This window comes from Hyalella azteca, unplaced genomic scaffold (assembly GCF_000764305.2).
Source record: "Hyalella azteca isolate HAZT.00-mixed unplaced genomic scaffold, Hazt_2.0.2 contig11444, whole genome shotgun sequence".
NCBI classification, from domain to species: Eukaryota; Metazoa; Arthropoda; class Malacostraca; order Amphipoda; family Hyalellidae; genus Hyalella; species Hyalella azteca.
Window position 1 is genome coordinate 110,328 of NW_025941443.1, and position 19,805 is coordinate 130,132.

The 19,805-nt window shown below is 49.8% G+C and overlaps 1 protein-coding gene across 1 annotated transcript in view; it reads left to right on the forward strand.

The window, feature by feature from the left end:
* LOC125178628 overlaps window positions 1-19,805 on the forward strand; it is a 49,483-nt gene that overhangs the window by 25,102 nt on the left and 4,576 nt on the right. The window contains exons 19-30 of the mRNA XM_047882841.1: window positions 2,239-2,337; window positions 2,662-3,019; window positions 3,632-3,831; window positions 4,127-4,323; window positions 5,957-6,117; window positions 6,255-6,317; window positions 6,941-7,057; window positions 7,393-9,338; window positions 10,208-10,306; window positions 10,499-10,642; window positions 11,502-11,627; window positions 11,795-11,902. Of these exons, the coding sequence (XP_047738797.1) occupies window positions 2,239-2,337; window positions 2,662-3,019; window positions 3,632-3,831; window positions 4,127-4,323; window positions 5,957-6,117; window positions 6,255-6,317; window positions 6,941-7,057; window positions 7,393-9,338; window positions 10,208-10,306; window positions 10,499-10,642; window positions 11,502-11,627; window positions 11,795-11,902 (3,618 nt within the window). The remainder of the gene's footprint in view (window positions 1-2,238; window positions 2,338-2,661; window positions 3,020-3,631; window positions 3,832-4,126; window positions 4,324-5,956; window positions 6,118-6,254; window positions 6,318-6,940; window positions 7,058-7,392; window positions 9,339-10,207; window positions 10,307-10,498; window positions 10,643-11,501; window positions 11,628-11,794; window positions 11,903-19,805) is intronic.

Here is a 19,805-nt window from a genome sequence, read left to right on the forward strand (position 1 = left end):
CTATCGTCCCCCACTCTACCGTCCACACGCTAGCGTCCCCACTCTACCGTCCCCCACTCTACCGTCCCCCACTCTATCGTCCCCCACTCTACCGTCCCCACTCCCCAGAAACAGGGGGTTAATATGGGAGGTAAGGGGTGGGGGGGGTTTATCCCTTGTGGGGCTTCAACGCTGTGTGGCTACACGCACGCCAGCTGTGTGGCTACACGCACGCCACATGCCAGCTGTGTGGCTACACGCACGCCAGCTGTGTGGCTACACGCACGCCCCACGCCAGCTGTGTGGCTACACGCACGCCACATGCCAGCTGTGTGGCTACACGCACACCACATGCCAGCTGTGTGGCTACACGCCAGCTGTGTGGCTACACGCACGCCACACGTCACGTGGCTACACGCAAGCCACATGCCCCGTGGCTACACGTATGCCACAAACAGTTCACAGTAGCCACACACCGCCACACACCGCGTGCATCACGCACCTCCCCTCACGCCCGTCACGGGTGCACTGACCTCGCCTCCCCCGCGGCCCTCTTATATATGTGCACATGGCGGGGGTGGGGGGGGGTGTGCCGTGGTGTGGGAGGTATCCAGGATACGGACCGGTTATCTAACGGCACCTGTCGTGCTCACGGCACAACAGGTGTTCCAAATAACAACCGATCTTTATTATTACGACACTTTTATTTAACTTCTCTTCTTGTTTGTTTGTCTGCTACAAATCTTATAATTGATATTTAAGACACTTTTATTTAACACACTTCTACCAGTCCAATCAATCTGAAATTTTGCACGCTTACGCTAAGTCGACGACAATGCATGAATCAATTGACAGAAAAAAGTAATTTTAGAAGTTGAAAAAATTTATTACTAAAAGGAAGTTTGAAAAGTATAGTATTTTATTTAATATTTAGAAATAAAATTAGAAATTCACTCTACATGTGTAACATCGGAGACACTTGATTCTTTGGAAGTGTTGTACTTAAAAAATAATTCTTATTACATTATTATACCTATTATGCATATAGGTTATATTATACCTTTACTGAGGTGTAATCTTTCAGTGGTGTTACAAATTGTTCCAGTCATAATTATTTCTAAATTTATAACTATTTCATTTTTTACCTGTAAGTTAATAAATACAATACAGGTACAATAAATGGCGATTGAGATCCTGAATTCAATAAGAAATGAGAGACTTTCTTATTATTGGCCACTTTTAAGAAAACCAAGTTAATTAGCGAATTATCTAAAGACTAATTGAATTAATTATCAAATTGATTAGCATATTATTTGAGTCAATTTTGACCCCCCGACCATGATTTGTGTCCCCTCTTGTCCCCACCACCATGATTGTGTCCCCTCTTGTCCCCACGACCATGATTGTTTCCCCTCTTGTCCCCACGACCATGATTGTGTCCCCTCTTGTCCCACGACCATGATTGTGTCCCCTCTTGTCCCCCGACCTTAATTGTGTCCCCTCTTGTCCCCACCACCATGATTGTGTCCCCTCTTGTCCCCACGACCATTATTGTGTCCCCTCTTGTCCCCACGACCATGTTTTTGTCCCTTCTTGTCCCCACGACCATTATTGCTGTCTCTTATACACATCTAGATGTGTATAAGAGACAGCCTCTTTTCCCCACGACCATGATTGTGTCCCCTCTTGTCCCCACGACCATGATTGTGTCCCCTCTTGTCCCCCCCACGACCATGATTGTGTCCCCTCTTGTCCCCACCACCATGATTGTGTCCCCACCACCATGATTGTGTCCCCTCTTGTCCCCACGATCATGATTGTGTCCCCTCTTGTCCCCACCACCATGATTGTGTCCCCACCACCATGATTGTGTCCCCTCTTGTCCCCACCACCATGATTGTGTCCCCACGACCATGATTGTGTCCCCTCTTGTCCCCACGACCATGATTGTTTCCCCTCTTGTCCCCACGACCATGATTGTGTCCCCTCTTGTCCCACGACCATGATTGTGTCCCCTCTTGTCCCCCGACCTTAATTGTGTCCCCTCTTGTCCCCACCACCATGATTGTGTCCCCTCTTGTCCCCACGACCATTAAATTGTGTCCCCACGACCATGATTGTGTCTCCTCTTGTCCCCACGACCATGATTGTGTCCCCTCTTGTCCCCACGACCATGATTGTGTCCCCTCTTGCCCCCATGACCATGATTGTGTCCCCTCTTGTCCCCACCACCATGATTGTGTCCCCTCTTGTCCTCAGCTGGACGCCATCTTGAGGGACCTGCCCTCGTCAGACAGCGATGCTACGCTCCCCCACACGGAGGACGAGGGGGACGAGGTCGACCTGCCCCCCCACAGGGTGAGGAAACACTCAGAAAATTAACGAGTCATAATATCCAACGAGTGACACACTTCCTTATCAGTAATACGATCAGCTAGAAAACGCGGACGCTCCAGTTAAAATTTTAGGTCGTTTCTCCCGCGACTGGGCCGCCTCGATTAGTCGCATCGCCCTATAGTAGTAGTCCGGCTTACGCTGATGAATCACAGTGAATTAAAACGATTAAAAACCTGCTAGAATCTCAAAATAGTTCATATGACCATGCCTGGCCTTCTTATTGCTTTTGGTTATCAAATTATACAATTTCATGATAAAAATATAAAATTGTTGTGCAACTTTCAGACAAATTCGTTCCCGGTGCACGGTACTGAGCGCCTATTGGATAGCGGTAAAGCCACGCCCACCGCTCCCGATGCTCCTAATGGTCATGTTGCTACACCCATTGGAGGGATCTCATCACCCGCTTCTATTGGCTCTAGGAAGTCTTCTCTGATTGGTGTTCCCAAGAGCTCACCTGTTATTGGCTCGAAACAGTCATCTGCCATTGGTGCACCTTCAAGCTCGCCTGTTATTGGTTCTGCCGCTGTGGTTGAACCCGGCAAAGTCATCTCGACTTCGTCATTGGCCAGCGTGAAGTTTGCGCCCCTCCCCGCCGAGCTGCACAGAACCCTGCGCTTCAAGAAGGGCGCCCAACCGTTGGGTGAGGGCCTGACTAATGTCCTGTGTGCCACGCCCCTTCCCACATTTTCGCTTTTCTCCTCCAACATCGCCTCATACACTCCGCCTCCCTCACCAGTCTCCTCCCACACTCCGCCCCTTTTACCTGTCTCCTCCCACACTCCGCCCCTTTGACCTGTCTCCTCCCACACTCCGCCCCTTTCACCTGTCTCCTCCCACACTCCGCCCCTCTGACCTGTCTCCTCCCACACTCCGCCCCTTTGACCTGTCTCCTCCCACACTCCGCCCCTTTGACCTGTCTCCTCCCACACTCCGCCCCCTTGACCTGTCTCCTCCCACACTCCGCCCCCTCTCACATGTCTCCTCCCACACTCCGCCCCTTTTACACGTCTCCTCCGACGCTCCGCCCCTTTCACCTGTCTCCTCCCAAACTCCGCCCCTTTCACCTGTCTCCTCCCACACTCCGCCCCTTTCACCTGTCTCCTTCCACAATCCGCCCCTTTCACCTGTCTCCTCCCACACTCCGCCCCTTTTACCTGACTCCTCCCACACCCTGCCCCCTCCACCTGTCTCACAAGTTTATGTTGAATTTATTCCGATGTTCATCCGACTTCCACGGCGAATGTACCCCCAGGCGTGGACTTGGACGTGTCGGGAGGTTGGGCCATCATCACGGGGGTTGTGCCCGGAGGAGCGGTGGACAAACTCAACCGCGAGCGCCCCACCTGCTCCGACTCCATGCGGGGGGTGGGGGGCCTGGATGGCCTCGCCAGCGCCGTGCTGGGGCCCGAGGACCCCAATGTCGTCATGACGGCCGCGGGGTCCCGCATACAGGTGGGGAGGGGTGATTAAATGAAGGGAATGGGGTTGCAGGAGAATTGGTCCGCTTTTCTGCCATTCAGACTTAAAATTTTATGTCGTTTCAGTTGCGTAAGTCTGAAGTTGAACGATTTCGTTTTTTTCTGAAAAATTTTAGTTTGTCTGTTGAAAACTCGCAAGTTTGAAGTAATGTCGGTCTGGCAGGAATAGCATTGCCAGTAACTTTTACCCATACTCCCCCACATCCTCTCCCTCATGCTTACTCCCCTACCTATACTCCCCTACATCTTCAACCCCACATCTCCCCCAGGACAACCTCATTAAGGTGGGGGATGTGCTCATCTCCATCAACGGGGAGCCAGTGGGGGGTCTGGACGAAGCGGGGGTGCGGGAGGTCCTCACCCACGTAGGAGTGGGGGAGGTGAGCCTCGTGTTCGTCCCCCGCGAGGACGCGGAAGTCTTCCACCACACCCACCAGCTGCTGGGGGAACATCAGCGCCAGATCAAGTGAGGGAGTGGGGGTACAGGTGAAGGGTGGATGTTGGGGGTGTTAGGTTTGTGTGACCGGTATAACACCTCCTATAATTTGGAAGAGATCATTCATATTATATATAATATAAAAGAGCATATAAGAGAGCATGCATATTATATGTAATATAAAAGAGCATATAAGGGAGCATGCATAATATATATAATATATAAGATCATATAAGAGAGCATGCAGTCTTTGCATATTTTCGTATCGATTTAAAACGCACGTACCAAAGGGTCACGCTTTAGTCAGGCTGTAGATTCCCTTGCGTTGAGCGTCAGAGGAAATGAATAGGACGATAACTTTCGTAGTATACTGTATATATACGTATGGTATTTTCAATTAGTGTATAGGCAACATCATACAAGGCAACCCGAATCCTTTAATCGAGGTAGATAATTATTGTTTTTCATTAACCATCAAAGATTCTAGAAAACCGAATTAAAATTTCGGGAGTTCGAATGTTAACAAAACGCAAGTAGCGAGTGATGCGGGTACGAGCCACACATGCAGAACGCTGCCAGCAACTGGGACTAGATGCGAAAACCGCCTGTGCCGTTAGATTCCGTTAGTAAATCTCGGTTAGGCGTGTGAGAAATGTGCATAACTATGACAGTGTATTTACTATTAGCCAAAAACTGCCTCTCTAAATTCGACCCGTAACACTCGCACTCCACGTCGTCAGCGCTGAATACATGAAAATAAAATTGGGTCTTACGTGGGGTAACCCTACCAAAATATCCTAAAAAATAATAATTTACCCTAGAAGCACACACTATTTGCCAGTAATTAGCGCGAGGGTTTAAATAGCGAGGGTAAAATCTGAGGGTGGCGCTGGTATCACTGATACGGCTTCTCTCGCCCGCGAAGGGCTTCCCAGGCCCTGGCGCGTCAGTGCGCCTCAAGACTTGGTCGGGGCACGTCGTGTGTCTTGCTCGGTGTCTTGTGTGATAATTTGTAAGATAAATCCTTTTTTACTATGTATTTCGGCTGTGTCTTTGTAGCCAATGAAGCAATATTTGAATGACGCGACCATCGGCTTAATTTCTTTTAGCATAAATATGCCAAATTCAATGTTTATAGTATTCGATATTATGAAGTTATTGAATAATTATTGATGAAAAGGATAAATAAATTTTCGTTTTATAACCCTCTTCAATAACCTGCCTAAGCCCACCACTCACTGGTCCACTTCACCCCACTGACCCACTTCACCCCACTGACTCACTTCACCCCTGACCCACTTCACCCCACTGACCCACTTCACCCCACTGACCCACTTCACCCCACTTCACCCCACTGACCCACTTCACCCCACTGACCCACTTCACCCCACTGACCCACTTCACCCCACTGACCCACCTGACCCCACTGACCCACTTCACCCCACTGACCCACCTGACCCCACTTACCCACTTCACCCCACTTACCCACTTCACCCCACTGACCCACTTCACCCCTCTAACCCACCTGACCCCACTTACCCACTTCACCCCACTGACCCACTTCACCCCACTGACCCACTTCACCCCACTGACCCACTTCACCCCATTGACCCACTTCACCCCACTGACCCACTTCACCCCACTGACCCACCTGACCCCGCAGGGCGCGTAAGCTGGACCCCACTGAGGTGCCCAAGGACAGCGAGCCCACCACGAAGATCATCCCCATCAGCGAGTACGGGCCCACCCTCACCTCAACCGTCCTGCACACCCCCACACCCACCTACGTCCTGCCCCACCTCGCCTCCTACTGCGACCCACCAGGTGGGCCTCAGCTGGCGACACTTGGGGTGGGTTGAGAATATTTTAGGTGGGTTGAGGTTAAGTTAGGTGGGTTGACAATACGTTATGTGGGTTGAGGACACATGAGGTGGGTTCTCACCCCCCTCCCCTCCCCCCAGACGAGGCCGCCCCCCACGAGGGCTCGACGGTGATCAGCGTCCAGCACCCCGCCCCCCCTCCTGGTACGTCACTCAGGGATATGAGTGAAATTTTGTCTCAATGTCGATACACTTTTGGCTCTTAGTGGGTTAGCCTGACCCAGTTTACCCAGATAAAGAGCGTACAAGTGCAGGAAGCACACTTTTTGCATAGTGCATATTGTATATGCACTATGCAATCTATGCACAAAATCTATCTATATGCACTATATCTATGCTACTATACAAGTATGTGCACTTAGTACAAGTGCATACACTTGTAATAGTGGGCATATTGTATAAATATATCTATTTATACAATATGCCCACTTATTTTTCTGATAGTTATTGTCATTGAACATTTTTTATACCTTTGTTTATGTGCATTTTTTATCTAATTTAGCCATTCTATTTAAATTTGATTTATTGATTCTTTTATTTCTTTACATTTGTATTTAATTTCATTCGTTTAATTAAGCATCACTTTTTTAGGTTAAGGTAAATTAATGAATCTCTTGGCTCTTTTCCACATTTAAGTTCCATATTATAATAATGTTGATAATAATAATTATTTATATTTTGTTTATACTGGCAGAAAATTGCAATTATATAGGTAATAGTAATAATAGCTTAGTATTATAATAATTACCATTTCCCTCCTCCCCCAGGAGTCTCCCCCAGGCCTCCCCCAGAGGAGCCCTTCACCATCACCTTCAGGAACGTGGCTGAGGCCCCCCTCCCCCGCCCCCCCTCATCCCTCCCCCCATGCCTGCCCCACGACCACAGTACGTTTATATATACTAGCATTCTATTATATATTAATATTAATTAATATCTAATTAACTTAATTCTTTGTCAATTGACTACGGAATTAAGAAATAATCACGAGATTAAATATACCATTATTCAATTATCTGTTAATATTAATAATAATATTTAATTCTTTATAAATTAACAAGGGGATTAAGAATTAATCCATTAATTCATTTAAATATAATTTAAAATATCCTCTTTAATTTATTTATCATTGGACGAAAAATTTCAAATAACATTGAACGAGTTTATCCGCCCAGTGAATGTTTAAATATTTTGATCCCGAACAAACATTTACCCCCGGCAGACGCGGCCTCAGCTGTGGGAGCGACCACCACTCCCCCAGACTCCCATGCAAGTGTAAGTTGTGCACACGTGGGCCCCCACATCACCCACTTCAGCACCCACGACCTGCTCTCCCATGACTTACTCACCGAGAATTTACTCACCCAGAACCTGCTCACCCACAACCTCATCGCCCAGAACATCTTAGCCAAGGACGGCGAAACTGAACGCATCCTCGAACAAAGTCTGCTTACAAATCAACTACAGACCAAGGAACGGATAGACTACCTCGACCGGGAGACTAGTTCCTACCACAACCAGCAGCAACCATTGCATCTACCACCACACAACCAGCACCCGTCTACCAGACGGGCGCGGCTGGTGACAGAAGCCGTTGGTAACAAGGGGACCAGCGAATGTTCGGACTCGAGTGGTGACAGATCAAGTTCTTTGTTCGTAGAGGTTGATTCTGACAGACATTCTGTCTTCAGTGACGGGACCGACAGACAGTCATTGCCTGACAGGCCCGCAGACAGACGCGTCTGTGACGACCACCGCTTCGTGAACGGAGTGGACGGGGCCACCGAAAGTCCCCATCAGCAATTTTTAAACGGGGAGGTCGAGGGACTGACGTACCACCGCCGGTCCCTAATAGGGTCCCAGTCACTAGACGAGGCGACGTATGAGTACCCCGATGATGGCACGCGTCCCCAGAGGTTCATCATCCCCAAGCAGCTGAGTGAGATAATCCCCGACTCAGCGTACCTGGGGCAAACGTACCCCGGACAAATCGCGAGCTCTGGAACTTCTTACCCTAAACCTGTGGTGGACCAGAACCACGACATCGGTGGACCCAAACCGGCCACCACGACACAGCGGCGGTCCACCTCGTCCATCAGCTCCTCTGGCCACCGTCGGGTCCACGTGTCCACCAGCAGCGCTGCCTCGAACGGCCCGACCATCTCTGGCCGCCGGACCATAGAGTGTCAGACGGACATCATCATCGCGGATGTTAAAGCTGCGTCTGGGATACTAGCGTCGCATCACCCACGCGCCACCACCCAGTCCGGCACCCAGACCCTACCGGTGACAGACACTCTGCCAGTCACCCAGACGCTGCCAGTCACCCAGACCTTACCAGTCACCCAGACCTCCGCTGCTCATCGGACCTCAGCGTCGTCAGACTCAGATTTTTATCAGGACGCGGTCGGCGAAGAGTGTCCCGGCAGGCCTACGGCCCCTAAGCCTACTGAATATAGCGATCACGATACAAAGGTCTCTAGACCTACCGAAGTTAGACCTCCAGCCTCATGGTCTCCGGAATCTAGACCATTGGATCCTAGGCACACAGCCGCGACAAGTCAAGAGACCAAGTCTACAGTTTCTAGACCTGCTACCGCACCTAGTGTTCAGAACAACGTTCCTGCGTACTCTACCCCTACCCCTCCTTCTAACTCTAACGCTTCTTCCACCTCCACCGTCGGGTCAGGGTGTTCGGTGTCCACTTTACCTTCCAACGCTCGTAACATTCCTGCAGCCAGAAACTTCCAAAACTCTACCACCGCCACTTCTTCCGGCCCATTTCCGCACACTTCCTCTCCCGCTACCGCAACTTCCGGGTCTTCAGTCACTGGTTTAGCCTCACAAACGTCAGGTGTTCCTAACACCTCTTCACAACTTCCAACTTCTGGTGTCCAATCTCATGCATCCGGCTCTATACTTCCTACTTCCTGTGCTATACTTCCTACTTCCTGTGCTATACTTCCTACTTCCTGTGCTATACTTCCTACTTCCGGCTCTATACTTCCTACTTCCGGTTCTATACTTCCTACTTCCGGTTCTATACTTCCTACTTCCGGGTCTATACTTCCTACTTCCGGTCTTCTCACTTCCTCTTCCTTGCCGTTTACTTCCGGCTCTTCCTCTCTTGTCACTTCAAGCTCTCCAGGAAGGATGACGGTTGCTCAGGTACTTCATCCATTCTTATTTTTTCTTTCATTGCTACTTTATAACCACTGACACTGGCTGGGCTTTTCAACCACTTTTTAGTTTCTCTCTCTTTTAGCTCTTTAGTTTAACACTGAGCTTTTCTTAACCACTTTTTTAGGCTGGGCTCGTTTCCCTCGTTTGCTGTTCAAGTTTCCCGTTTCTCGTTTTTCCCCGTTCGTTTTTTTCTTAGTTTCCCTCGTTTTCTGTTTTATTTTCACTCGTTTTCTGTCGCACCAACCCTTCTTTTCTATTAAATTGTTCTCTTTTTTATTCGTAGCTTTTCCCCTTACCTTCCCTCGATGTTTTTAAAAGTTTCATTTATTGTAAAGCCATAATTCTCTTTATATATTAACTGTTTTATCTTTATTAGTCAGCCCCCGTTAATGATCATTTTTGTTACCCTGCGACGCAACTGATTTATTAATTGACATTAAAATAATTGTCAATGAAATTTAACTTTTTATTTTCGGTGTCATAATTACTGATAATTTTGTCATCACTTTGGCTATTATTTTTGTATTTAGTTGAATTTTTGTAGCTGTGTTTACAAGTATTTATCATTGCTAACATGTCCATTATATATATATACCGTAGTCACTAACCACGTGTCATCGTTCACAATATATATCATTGCTAGTTGAAATTCTTTATACAAATGTGAACAGTTAATTGAGTTGACGATTCAATTAATGTTTAGAAATTTATAAGAATTTGTAAGTTAACTTATAATTGAAAAAATTATTTGTTTGATAAACCCCAACCATCTCATGGTGGGTTGAGGTTATGTAACCCCTCCTCCCGCCCTCTCCAACCCCCCTCCCCTCACGGCCCTCCCCCCGTTCCCCCAGGAGAGCGCGGGAGCGTCGTCCCCCACTGAAGGGGAGGGTACGGGGGGCGCCGCCCCCCAGGCCGCCGCCAAGCACTGGGGCCCTGAGCGCGTCGTGCAGGTCAGCTAAGCTATGAGTAATTAATAGAGTAATTTAAACTATAGACTAAATTATATTATTGATCCATTAACTATTGAATGAATGAAGAAGATAAGATAATGAAGAAATTATCTTAAGTCGTGCATATATTTCTTTAATATAATTTGATTTGAAGATTTGAATATTGGAGCTCATATCATCTATATGGTGCAGGTATACCGGGACCAGAACAACAGCCTCGGCATCAGCATCGTGGGCGGGCAGGTGGAGCTCAACTGGACGGGGTCCTTCGTGAACGGCATCTTCATTAAGAACGTCCTCCCGTCCTCCCCCGCCGGCAAGAGTGGACTCCTCAAGGTAAAGGGTCCTCCCCCGCCCTGCTAAAGTGGACTCCTCAAGGTAAAGAGTCCTCCCCCGCCCTGCTAAAGTGGACTCCTCAAAGTAAAGAGTCCTCCCCCGCCCTGCTAAAGTGGACTCCTCAAGGTAAAGGGTCCTCCCCCGCCCTGCTAAAGTGGACTCCTCAAGGTAAAGTGTCCTCCCCCGCCCTGCTAAAGTGGACTCCTCAAGGTAAAGGGTCCTCCCCCGCCCTGCTAAAGTGGACTCCTCAAGGTAAAGGGTCCTCCCCCGCCCTGCTAAAGTGGACTCCTCAAGGTAAAGGGTCCTCCCCCGCCCTGCTAAAGTGGACTCCTCAAGGTAAAGGGTCCTCCCCCGCCCTGCTAAAGTGGACTCCTCAAGGTAAAGGGTCCTCCCCCGCCCTGCTAAAGTGGACTCCTCAAGGTAAAGGGTCCTCCCCCGCCCTGCTAAAGTGGACTCCTCAAGGTAAAGGGTCCTCCCCCGCCCTGCTAAAGTGGACTCCTCAAGGTAAAGGGTCCTCCCCCGCCCTGCTAAAGTGGACTCCTCAAGGTAAAGGGTCCTCCCCCGCCCTGCTAAAGTGGACTCCTCAAGGTAAAGGGTCCTCCCCCGCCCTGCTAAAGTGGACTCCTCAAGGTAAAGGGTCCTCCCCCGCCCTGCTAAAGTGGACTCCTCAAGGTAAAGGGTCCTCCCCCGCCGGCAAAAGTGGACTCCTCAAGGGTGCGAGTTCCCCTCCTGGCTTGTGAGTGATATCGAAGTTTGGGACATCTTTGTTATCCTTTTTGTATTCCTGCTATAATTAATTATCTTGATGCCTTCAATCCTAGGGGAATATTTCCTCCTCCTAACCCCTCCTGCCCCCCAGACCGGGGACCGCATCCTGGAGGTGGAGGGGCAGGACCTGCGCAACGCCCCCCACGAGCGCGCCGTCGAGGTCATCAAGAACACCGGCAACCCCGTCACCTTCGTCCTGCAGAGCCTCGTCAGATGGGTGAGGGGGGGTTGGGGAAAGATGGAGGGAGGGGGAGTGTGGCGGGGTATAAGATTGGGGGTAAGAAAGCAGGGGAATGAGTAGCTTTATACCTAAGTAAATAGTCGCTTTATAATAGTATTTAGTTTATGATGAAATTAATTGTTTGTATCCCCCATTGTCCCCAGACCCCCGCGGAGTCTGGTCCCAGTTCCCGGGACTCGAGTCGCCTGGGGGTGCGTCCCCCCACCGCCGTGCCCCCCGTGGCCCGCACCCCCACCCCCGAGCTTATCCAGGTAAGGGAGCCGCTGGTCCCGGACTGTGATACCGGCCGGGACGCGGTCCCCCACTGGGACCCCTACCCCCACTGGGACTCCCAGCGTGAGGGGGTTCAGCACCGACCCCACCTCCCCCCCAACAGCGTCATGGTTCTCCCCATGCCAGGAATCCCACACAGGTTCCCCACTGCTACCTTGGGGAGGCCGCAACGTCACCCTCATACCTCCTCAGCGTTGGGGTTTAACCCCGCGGGTGTTGAGATTTACGATAACCTGCGTGACCCTGACCCACCGGGCTATGAAATCCCCAGCAGGACCGGGAATCTTCCCCAGCACCCGGGGTTTGGGGTTACCAGACCCAGCAGCACGGCAGCGTTTTTTCGGGTACTTCCCCCGACGCGGGGATTCAATAACATTTGGGCGTCATGCGACATCGATGCTCTGGAAGACTCATCCTCTTGGGGAGGGACCCACGGCACGAAGAGCGTCCCCAACCTGTCGGGGGGCTTGGGGCTCGACCATCACGAGGACTCAGGCCGGGGGGGAATAGCGGCGTCCCTCCACCTTGAGGCTTCCCCGAAAAGCAAGAGCCTCGGTCCCCTCACCCCATTCCCCAAAATCCCCACACACTCGTGGGAGCAGGGATACTCAGATGACGATGACGTAGCCCCGTATCATCCCCACCAAGCTCCCCTCGGGGACCAGGAGTGCGCTAAACTCAACAATGTGTTGGCAAGCTGTGACTGTGCCAAGTGCCGCGTTGAAACAAACCTGTTGACTCACGGTAGCTTTTCTAACGCCTGTGCTAACGCAATCACTAACGCCTCTTCTAACGCCCTGCACTCTTCGCCACCACCTAAACTCCCACCTAAAAACGCTAGTAAGATCATCACTAGTAACGCACCTAACGCTTGTATAGCAGCACCTCATAGTGGTCTCACCTCGGTACATAGCTCTTCTATTTCTACTGCCACTTCTGACCACTTCACTTGCACCACTTCTACCTCTATGTACTCTGACGCCAGTACCACCGTGAACGTTACCGGTACCACCATTGACAATAATACTTCTAGACTACCTCCATATGCTGGGGCTAATCCCTCTTATACCACCTCTTGTATTTCTGAGCAATCCCCAGAAACGGGGAATTTTCGTCACTCATCGTCGATTTCAGACGCATCGGCGGCGACTCCCACACTGACGCGGGGCAGCGCCAAGTTGCAGGATTTTCGGGTGGTCGAGCACCCAGAGGGTTCCGGTAGACGTCTCGTCACCAACTCTCACGTCGATCTCAAACGGCAGGCCGACGAAAATCACCCTCCACTAATAACGTCGACCAAGAATGACCCCCCATTACTAACGCCGACCAATAAAGACTCTTCGCTGACGAAGGAAGAACATAAAGTCGTCAGCACATGTGACAGCTCGACCATCACGTCACCTGCCATCAGTCCTGATACCTTCACGGATCCTTATTTCCTGTACGCCAGCACCGCCCTGGAGTTGTGGAACAGACAAACTTCTTGTGTCACAACCTCCGCTACCAACACTGTGACCACCGAACCGCCTAACACCAACGGTGTCCAAATGTCTAACTTGCTACCTAGTAAGAATGGTATATCCTCTGATGCCGAACTCGTTGTGGTTAAAGATGCCGAAACATTATCTGTCGACCTCCTGACCCCCCGGGAACCACTCGACAGCAGCAGTAGTGCAGACTACGACTTCAGCAGCACAGGGGAGGTGATCCGTAAAGAGGAGATTTCTTCGAGTGAAAAACCTGTCGCGAGTTTGAGGGTAGGCAGCACCACCTCCGGGTCATCAAGTGGGTCTCCTGAAGTAGAGGCCGACTTGGGTAGGAAGGCTGCAGATGAACCTGAAGAAATAGGGTGCAAGCCACCATCCAGAAACTATAGTGACTCGAAAATCAACGAGGAATCTGGTGATTCTGGTATAACAGATTTGGGTAAAGTAGGAAAATCTGACGCCAGAAACGTAGAAGCAGCACCACCAGTTGCAGAATCTGATTCAACCAACGTGGGCGCTTCAGCTGTAGAACAACAAACTGATGATACACATCATTTGGCTCCTTCAGAAAATATAGATAAAAATGACGATCTTACTTCCATGCAGTGTGTCGATCAAGCGTCGAGAGAAGGCGCGAGATTGGCTGAAAATGTATTTCCTCCAACTAAGGAAGTAGCATCGAATATTGTCAGCAGACCGGAAGAAGTTGTGGTTGCTGAAGCAGAGAGTGAGAAGGGTGGTAGTTACCCGTCGTGCACAGTGGACGCCCTACGTGGTCGTGACGTGGATGTGTCCAAGATTCTGGATGAGGACTTACAGAGCCGGAGACTGAGCCAGACCCTGACCCGGAAGACAGGAAGCACTGACCTGGACGAGGTACGGGAACTTCTAGAGAAAGATACAGGGGACTACACCTACGAACTCACTCTGAGGGACGTTACTGGAACTTTCCCTTCCACTGATAGGCGTGTTTTTGACTTTTACGACGAACAACCTTCTACCGAGCAAGATTTGTTGCAAGACACCGCATCCACATCCCTCCGTCAAGCACCTCAGGCCAATCTTGCAGATCCTCCGCGTCCATTGGATTTTCGATATGACCCTCTCGATGGCTGTCGGAGCCGCAGTCGCAGCATGGATGCCACATCCTTGTTGTTCTCCATGAGTCACCATCCATCTAGTCAGATGAGACCGTTTGCAGCAGAGCCTGCCGAAGTTATTCCTGCGTCGGTTCTGTTCAGCCACATCCTACCTACCAGCAGAACCTTTCCTGTTACCACCACCTGCGTCGCCAGCATTCAGCACCCCTTACGAGAGAAGCTGGGTACTCTCGAGACATCGTTAGACCAAGAGTCAATCAGTAACACCCAAGTAAGAGAGTGGTCTTGTACCGCCCAAGTGGGAGAGTGGTCTGGTACCACCCAAGTTGGGGAACCTGTGAATGAGTGGTCAGAAGAAGAAATGGAGCCAAGTAGCACGCCGAAGTTCCCCTTGTATTCCAGAAGTTACGACCGGCCGTTAACGCTCGACAAATCTCTTAGCGGAGATCACGCCGCGTGGTCGCGACCACCCCCCTGCTCCCCTGCCTATGACGAGGTGTCCACAAGCTTTAGTCTCAGAGACGACTACGATGACAATGAAGATGAAGTAGGTGACTTGGTACCTACCATATCTCACTCCACCGGCCGCGGACCTGCTAGGTACACCCTGCAGCGGGCCGACTCTGGAATACCCGAAGATGTGCTCAAGATGACCGCCGAAATTTCCACCATCCTACAACCCTGTCCCGGCTCCATCATGCACTCTACCATCGCGGAAGAGTCCTCATTCATCGAGGGAACGCCGTCCCACAGCGACTCCTCGAGTCTCCCGCGGGGCAGCATAGACTTGGGACAGCGGATGGGGGACCGGGGCCCTGACGGCTGTCCCCCACGAGGCCCTCCTGAGGACAAGACTTTCCTGGAGGAGAGGCTGTCGTCAGGTTCATCTCACGACACCATAAATTCTGCGGATTCTTTTTTATGGAATAGCAGGCGGAAGCTGGAGGCTGCACGGCATCCGCCTGAGTACACTTCACACTTTCATCCGTACACGCAGCGACACAACAATGTACAATTAAATCAGGAACGGCAACAACAACTGTCACATCAGCAAGCTGACGCGCACCAAATTCAACAACACCAGTTGCAACAACACCGGTTGCAACATCAGTTGCAAGAAGATCAGTTGCAAGAACATCAGCTTCAACAACAGCAGTTGCAACAACATCAGTTTCAACAACAGCAGCAGCAATTCGAGCATCAGCAACAATTAATCAAGCAGCAGCAGCATCTGCAACAACAGCAACAACGCCAGGAATATCAGATGCAGCTGCAGCAACATCAGCAACAGATGGAGACACGTCTGTTGGACCACCAACGTCAACAGATGCAGCTGCTGCAGCAACAGAGATTCTGGACTCAACAGTCAACACAACAACAACAGCCAGAGGGGCAAGGAAGTTTGTCTCCAAAAAACCACACGGGGACGACTTTCCCCATTAATCCTCCAGAACTTCCCCTCAGAAGAGGAAAGCTCCTCAGAACCCAGTCTGTGGATGTTTGTCCCGTGGGGAGCGGCGTGGGGATCAGGTCACGTGAGGGAAGTTCTGATTACGATTATGCAGGAGAAACTGTGTTCGCCGAGGCACTGAAAGACATTGAGCCTTTTAGGGAAAGACGAGATTCTAGAGATGGACAAGTTCCTAGGGATGGACAAGTTCTTAGGGATGGACTATACCCTAGAAATGGACAAGTTCCTAGGGACGGACAAACTATGGACAGACCATCAAAACCGCCGAGGACGAAGCAAACCAAGAAACGAAGGACACGTGGTCGGTTGTCGGCGTCCGCGCGGTCCCGAACCATCGCTGTCCTTCCTGCCGAAGACGACGAGAATTTAGTGATAACTTATCGGGACGCGGGGCACTCCTCCCCCACCAACCGACAACTCGTGTTCGACCACTCGAACAACTACCGCAACCTGCAGGAGGTCGTCACTGACGACAAGGGCGTGATGATCGTAACCACCCCCGTCTCGTCACACGTCCCGATGTTGACGTCTGCCGAAGACGTCCCGACAAGAACGACGTGCATTTTGACCACAACCAGCGCCAACATCGCAACGTCTTACGTCTCCTCCACCAACATCGTCACGACCGAAACGAAGTCGCTTTGCGTCACGACGAAGACTCGTCCTTCTCACCCGCTGTGGGGACGCAAGGGGGCCTCCCCCGCCAGGAGTGTGATGGCCTCACTCGTGCAGGACCTGACCTCATCAAGTGTGTGTCAGCGCATGGCCTCAGCAAACAATGACGTTGCGAAAGCGCCTGGTCCGCTGGCCCCACAGAAGGCCTCACCCCCACCGACGACACGCATTCAAGCCCGCGTTGTTCCTGAGGCCAAAACCACTGAGGCCCTCAGGCCCCGTCCTGATGATGACCAACAGCTTCCCTCCACAGTTTCCTTCGTTGGCCCCATGATGGCTCAGTCACGAGTCATGGCTGGGGGCTTGGGCTCAGGGTACGTGAGCCCCGCCACAGGGTACGAGAGCCCCACCACGGGGTACGACTGCCGGTACGATCCTCACCTGTGGCCAGGCTGGTACCGCGGGGTCCTGAGCTACAAGCTGGCCGCCGCGGTGCCGGTGCAGCCGGACTCCCCCAACGACAGCCCCGCCCACCCCCGGAATCCCCACCTCTTTCTTCCCCCTGCCTTACCCCCACCATGTGAAGATGGCATCCACTGCGGGGAAGAAGACGATGGCCCCACTCCCCACTGTGGGGGAGGCCAGGCCCCATGCTCTGATGGGGTGCACTGCGGGGAAGATGATCCTCCACCCCCACGCCGCCCCGTGAGCACTTCCACTCTCCAGTGCACCGCTGTACCCCCTCCCCTTCCACCTGCATGAGTCACCCTTTCCTCCCCACTGAGGGGTTTTATTCCCCCATAACTTGCACGGCTTGCATTTGCACCCTCGCTCGCGCCCCATTTTCCTCCTCCCCAATCAAAAATAGAAAAAATTCGCGAAATAAGAAATAAATTGCATGGTATTGCTATTGCTTGACTTTCTCCCGATCAAGGCCTTTCGAGTCGATCACAAAACTTTGCTCATATAAGTAGCGTAACCACGTGCGTCTCACGTATCTGTTCGCACGTGTTGTGTGGAGCACACGTGCTTGTGGGGCCATCACATATGTGCATTGTGCAAGTCCAAGTTTTAGTGCATGATCTCTTTGTGCCAAATGATGCCATTTCGCAAATGTGACAAATTTATCCCGTTTCATTGATGTTGGTATTTAGCTGATGCATTGCACCTAATAGTTTTGGCGATATTATTACTATGATTCATGTAGTAATAGTTTAATGTTACGCCACAATATTGCGTTATTTGCCTGATGAGATGTGGCAACACCGCGTGTACGTCTCCCGTTAAGATTTGGCAGCCAGCTGCTGTTATCGTACCGGGCAGCTACTTGCCGATCTCACGCATTTAGCAGCGACGTGGCAACGCCGGCTTTATCCCCTAGTGACTGAGATGTGGCATGCATTGCTTTTGCATCTTCACGATGTTTCTATTTATGTGTTTATGAACATTCTGCCTGTTCCTAGTGTGTTCTGGAGCTTTACATGGAATACAGCTTTGAACGCTTTGCAACGGAGTTTTGTTCGTTTCAAAAAGGAAATTTCTTTTTAAATCGTGTTCCGTGTCAATTATTGGTGATTTCAACTCCCGTTTAAGCTGTAAATGTGTGTTTACTGTTTCCAGCATTACATTCATTATATCAATTGCATTTATCTAAATAATTTAGGTACTCATTGAATGTTATTTATATATATTTCTTTTTGTATCATTGTATTCATGTATTTTACTGACTAATTATATTCATTTTTCACCATATTAATTCATATTAAGTGTTCACTACCAGAAGAGTTCGTCCCCCACTGACCCCCACCTGACGCCCCCATTTAATGTTTTTATATAATTGTTTTTAAACAAAACTTTTATTTTTGTTATTTGAATTCCGCCTTGCGTTCATTAGATAATTCTTACCCGAAATTATTAGCTGTGCCGGAAAATTTTTGCATTGGGATGATATATTGTGCTATATTATATATATGGAATACATTGGCAGTATAGTAGGTTACGTATATCAAAATTGGCTGCAAGTTGTTCATGTGCTTTTATTGTTCATTTTATTGTATCTAACTTACCTCACATTTTTTCTTGAATATAATTGAATATATTTTAGCTGTAGTGGTGTGTTGAATGTGATGTGTTGTGTGTGTTGAAAATGATGTTAATGTGTTGGATCTTATAATAATGTGTTGAATATACCCAATCGGAATTCAGGGGGTGGTTAGCTTCTGAAGTAGGGACGCCTTTGGCTCGCCCAGCGCGTAAATTAGCGGCTCTTTTATGTGCGCTTTAGGTTCTGCTTGTGGGAGGGAAATGAGCGCCTGATTAGAATCCGATTTTCGACGACCGCGGGGCGAGTGCGGGACGCTCGTACCCCATCAAAATTTTGATGCCTGTCAGCCGCTGGCTCAAGCGCGCCCCAAGCTCGCCCAACGGTATAGATCAGCGGCTCTATGCCCGCTTTATAGGTTCTGATTGTATGAGGGAAATGAGCGCCTGATTAGAATCCGATTTCCGACGACCGCGGGGCGAGTGCGGGGCGCGCGTATTTGGCACCTGATAACTTCGGGACAGACACGGCTAAACAAGCTGAAATAAGCGTTAAAAAATGCCCTCTACCTTCCCTCTTATACTTATTTTTTAGAGATGTTGAATTTGAATCTCTGTACGCTATAAATAAATGCAGATTAGTATTTCTCGCTTAGTTACAAGATCAGAGCCAAGCCTATATCATGCAAAGACTTCATTTCTATGCATAGACTCACGTTGCAACTAGTAACTTTTTGGCATCACTTTTTTTCTAAAATGTGGGCAAAAATCACTTCCCAAAGAAATAAATTACAATCTCTACAATAATGTAAATTATTCGAGGTAATGCAATTCAAGGCTATTCGCCCATTCTATCCATACGTCGTTCTGAATGAACTACATCGTTTTTAAGATTATCCAACTGTTCTGCAAAGGCCTTAAAATTCCGCGTACAACAATCCGCGAACTAAAACTTTCGTCGAAATTCACGTTGCAAATATAAAGTTCATTTTGACGTTGCTGCTTGTGATGACAATTTCCGGAATCAATCCGTCTGAAAATTTACAGTTAATAATAAGCAAATAACAACTAAATAATTATGCATGACTCCTGTACTTGACTCCAGTGATAAAGCTAATGATAGATAACACACTGCACGAAGTGATAAAACATTTATGGAATAGATTTC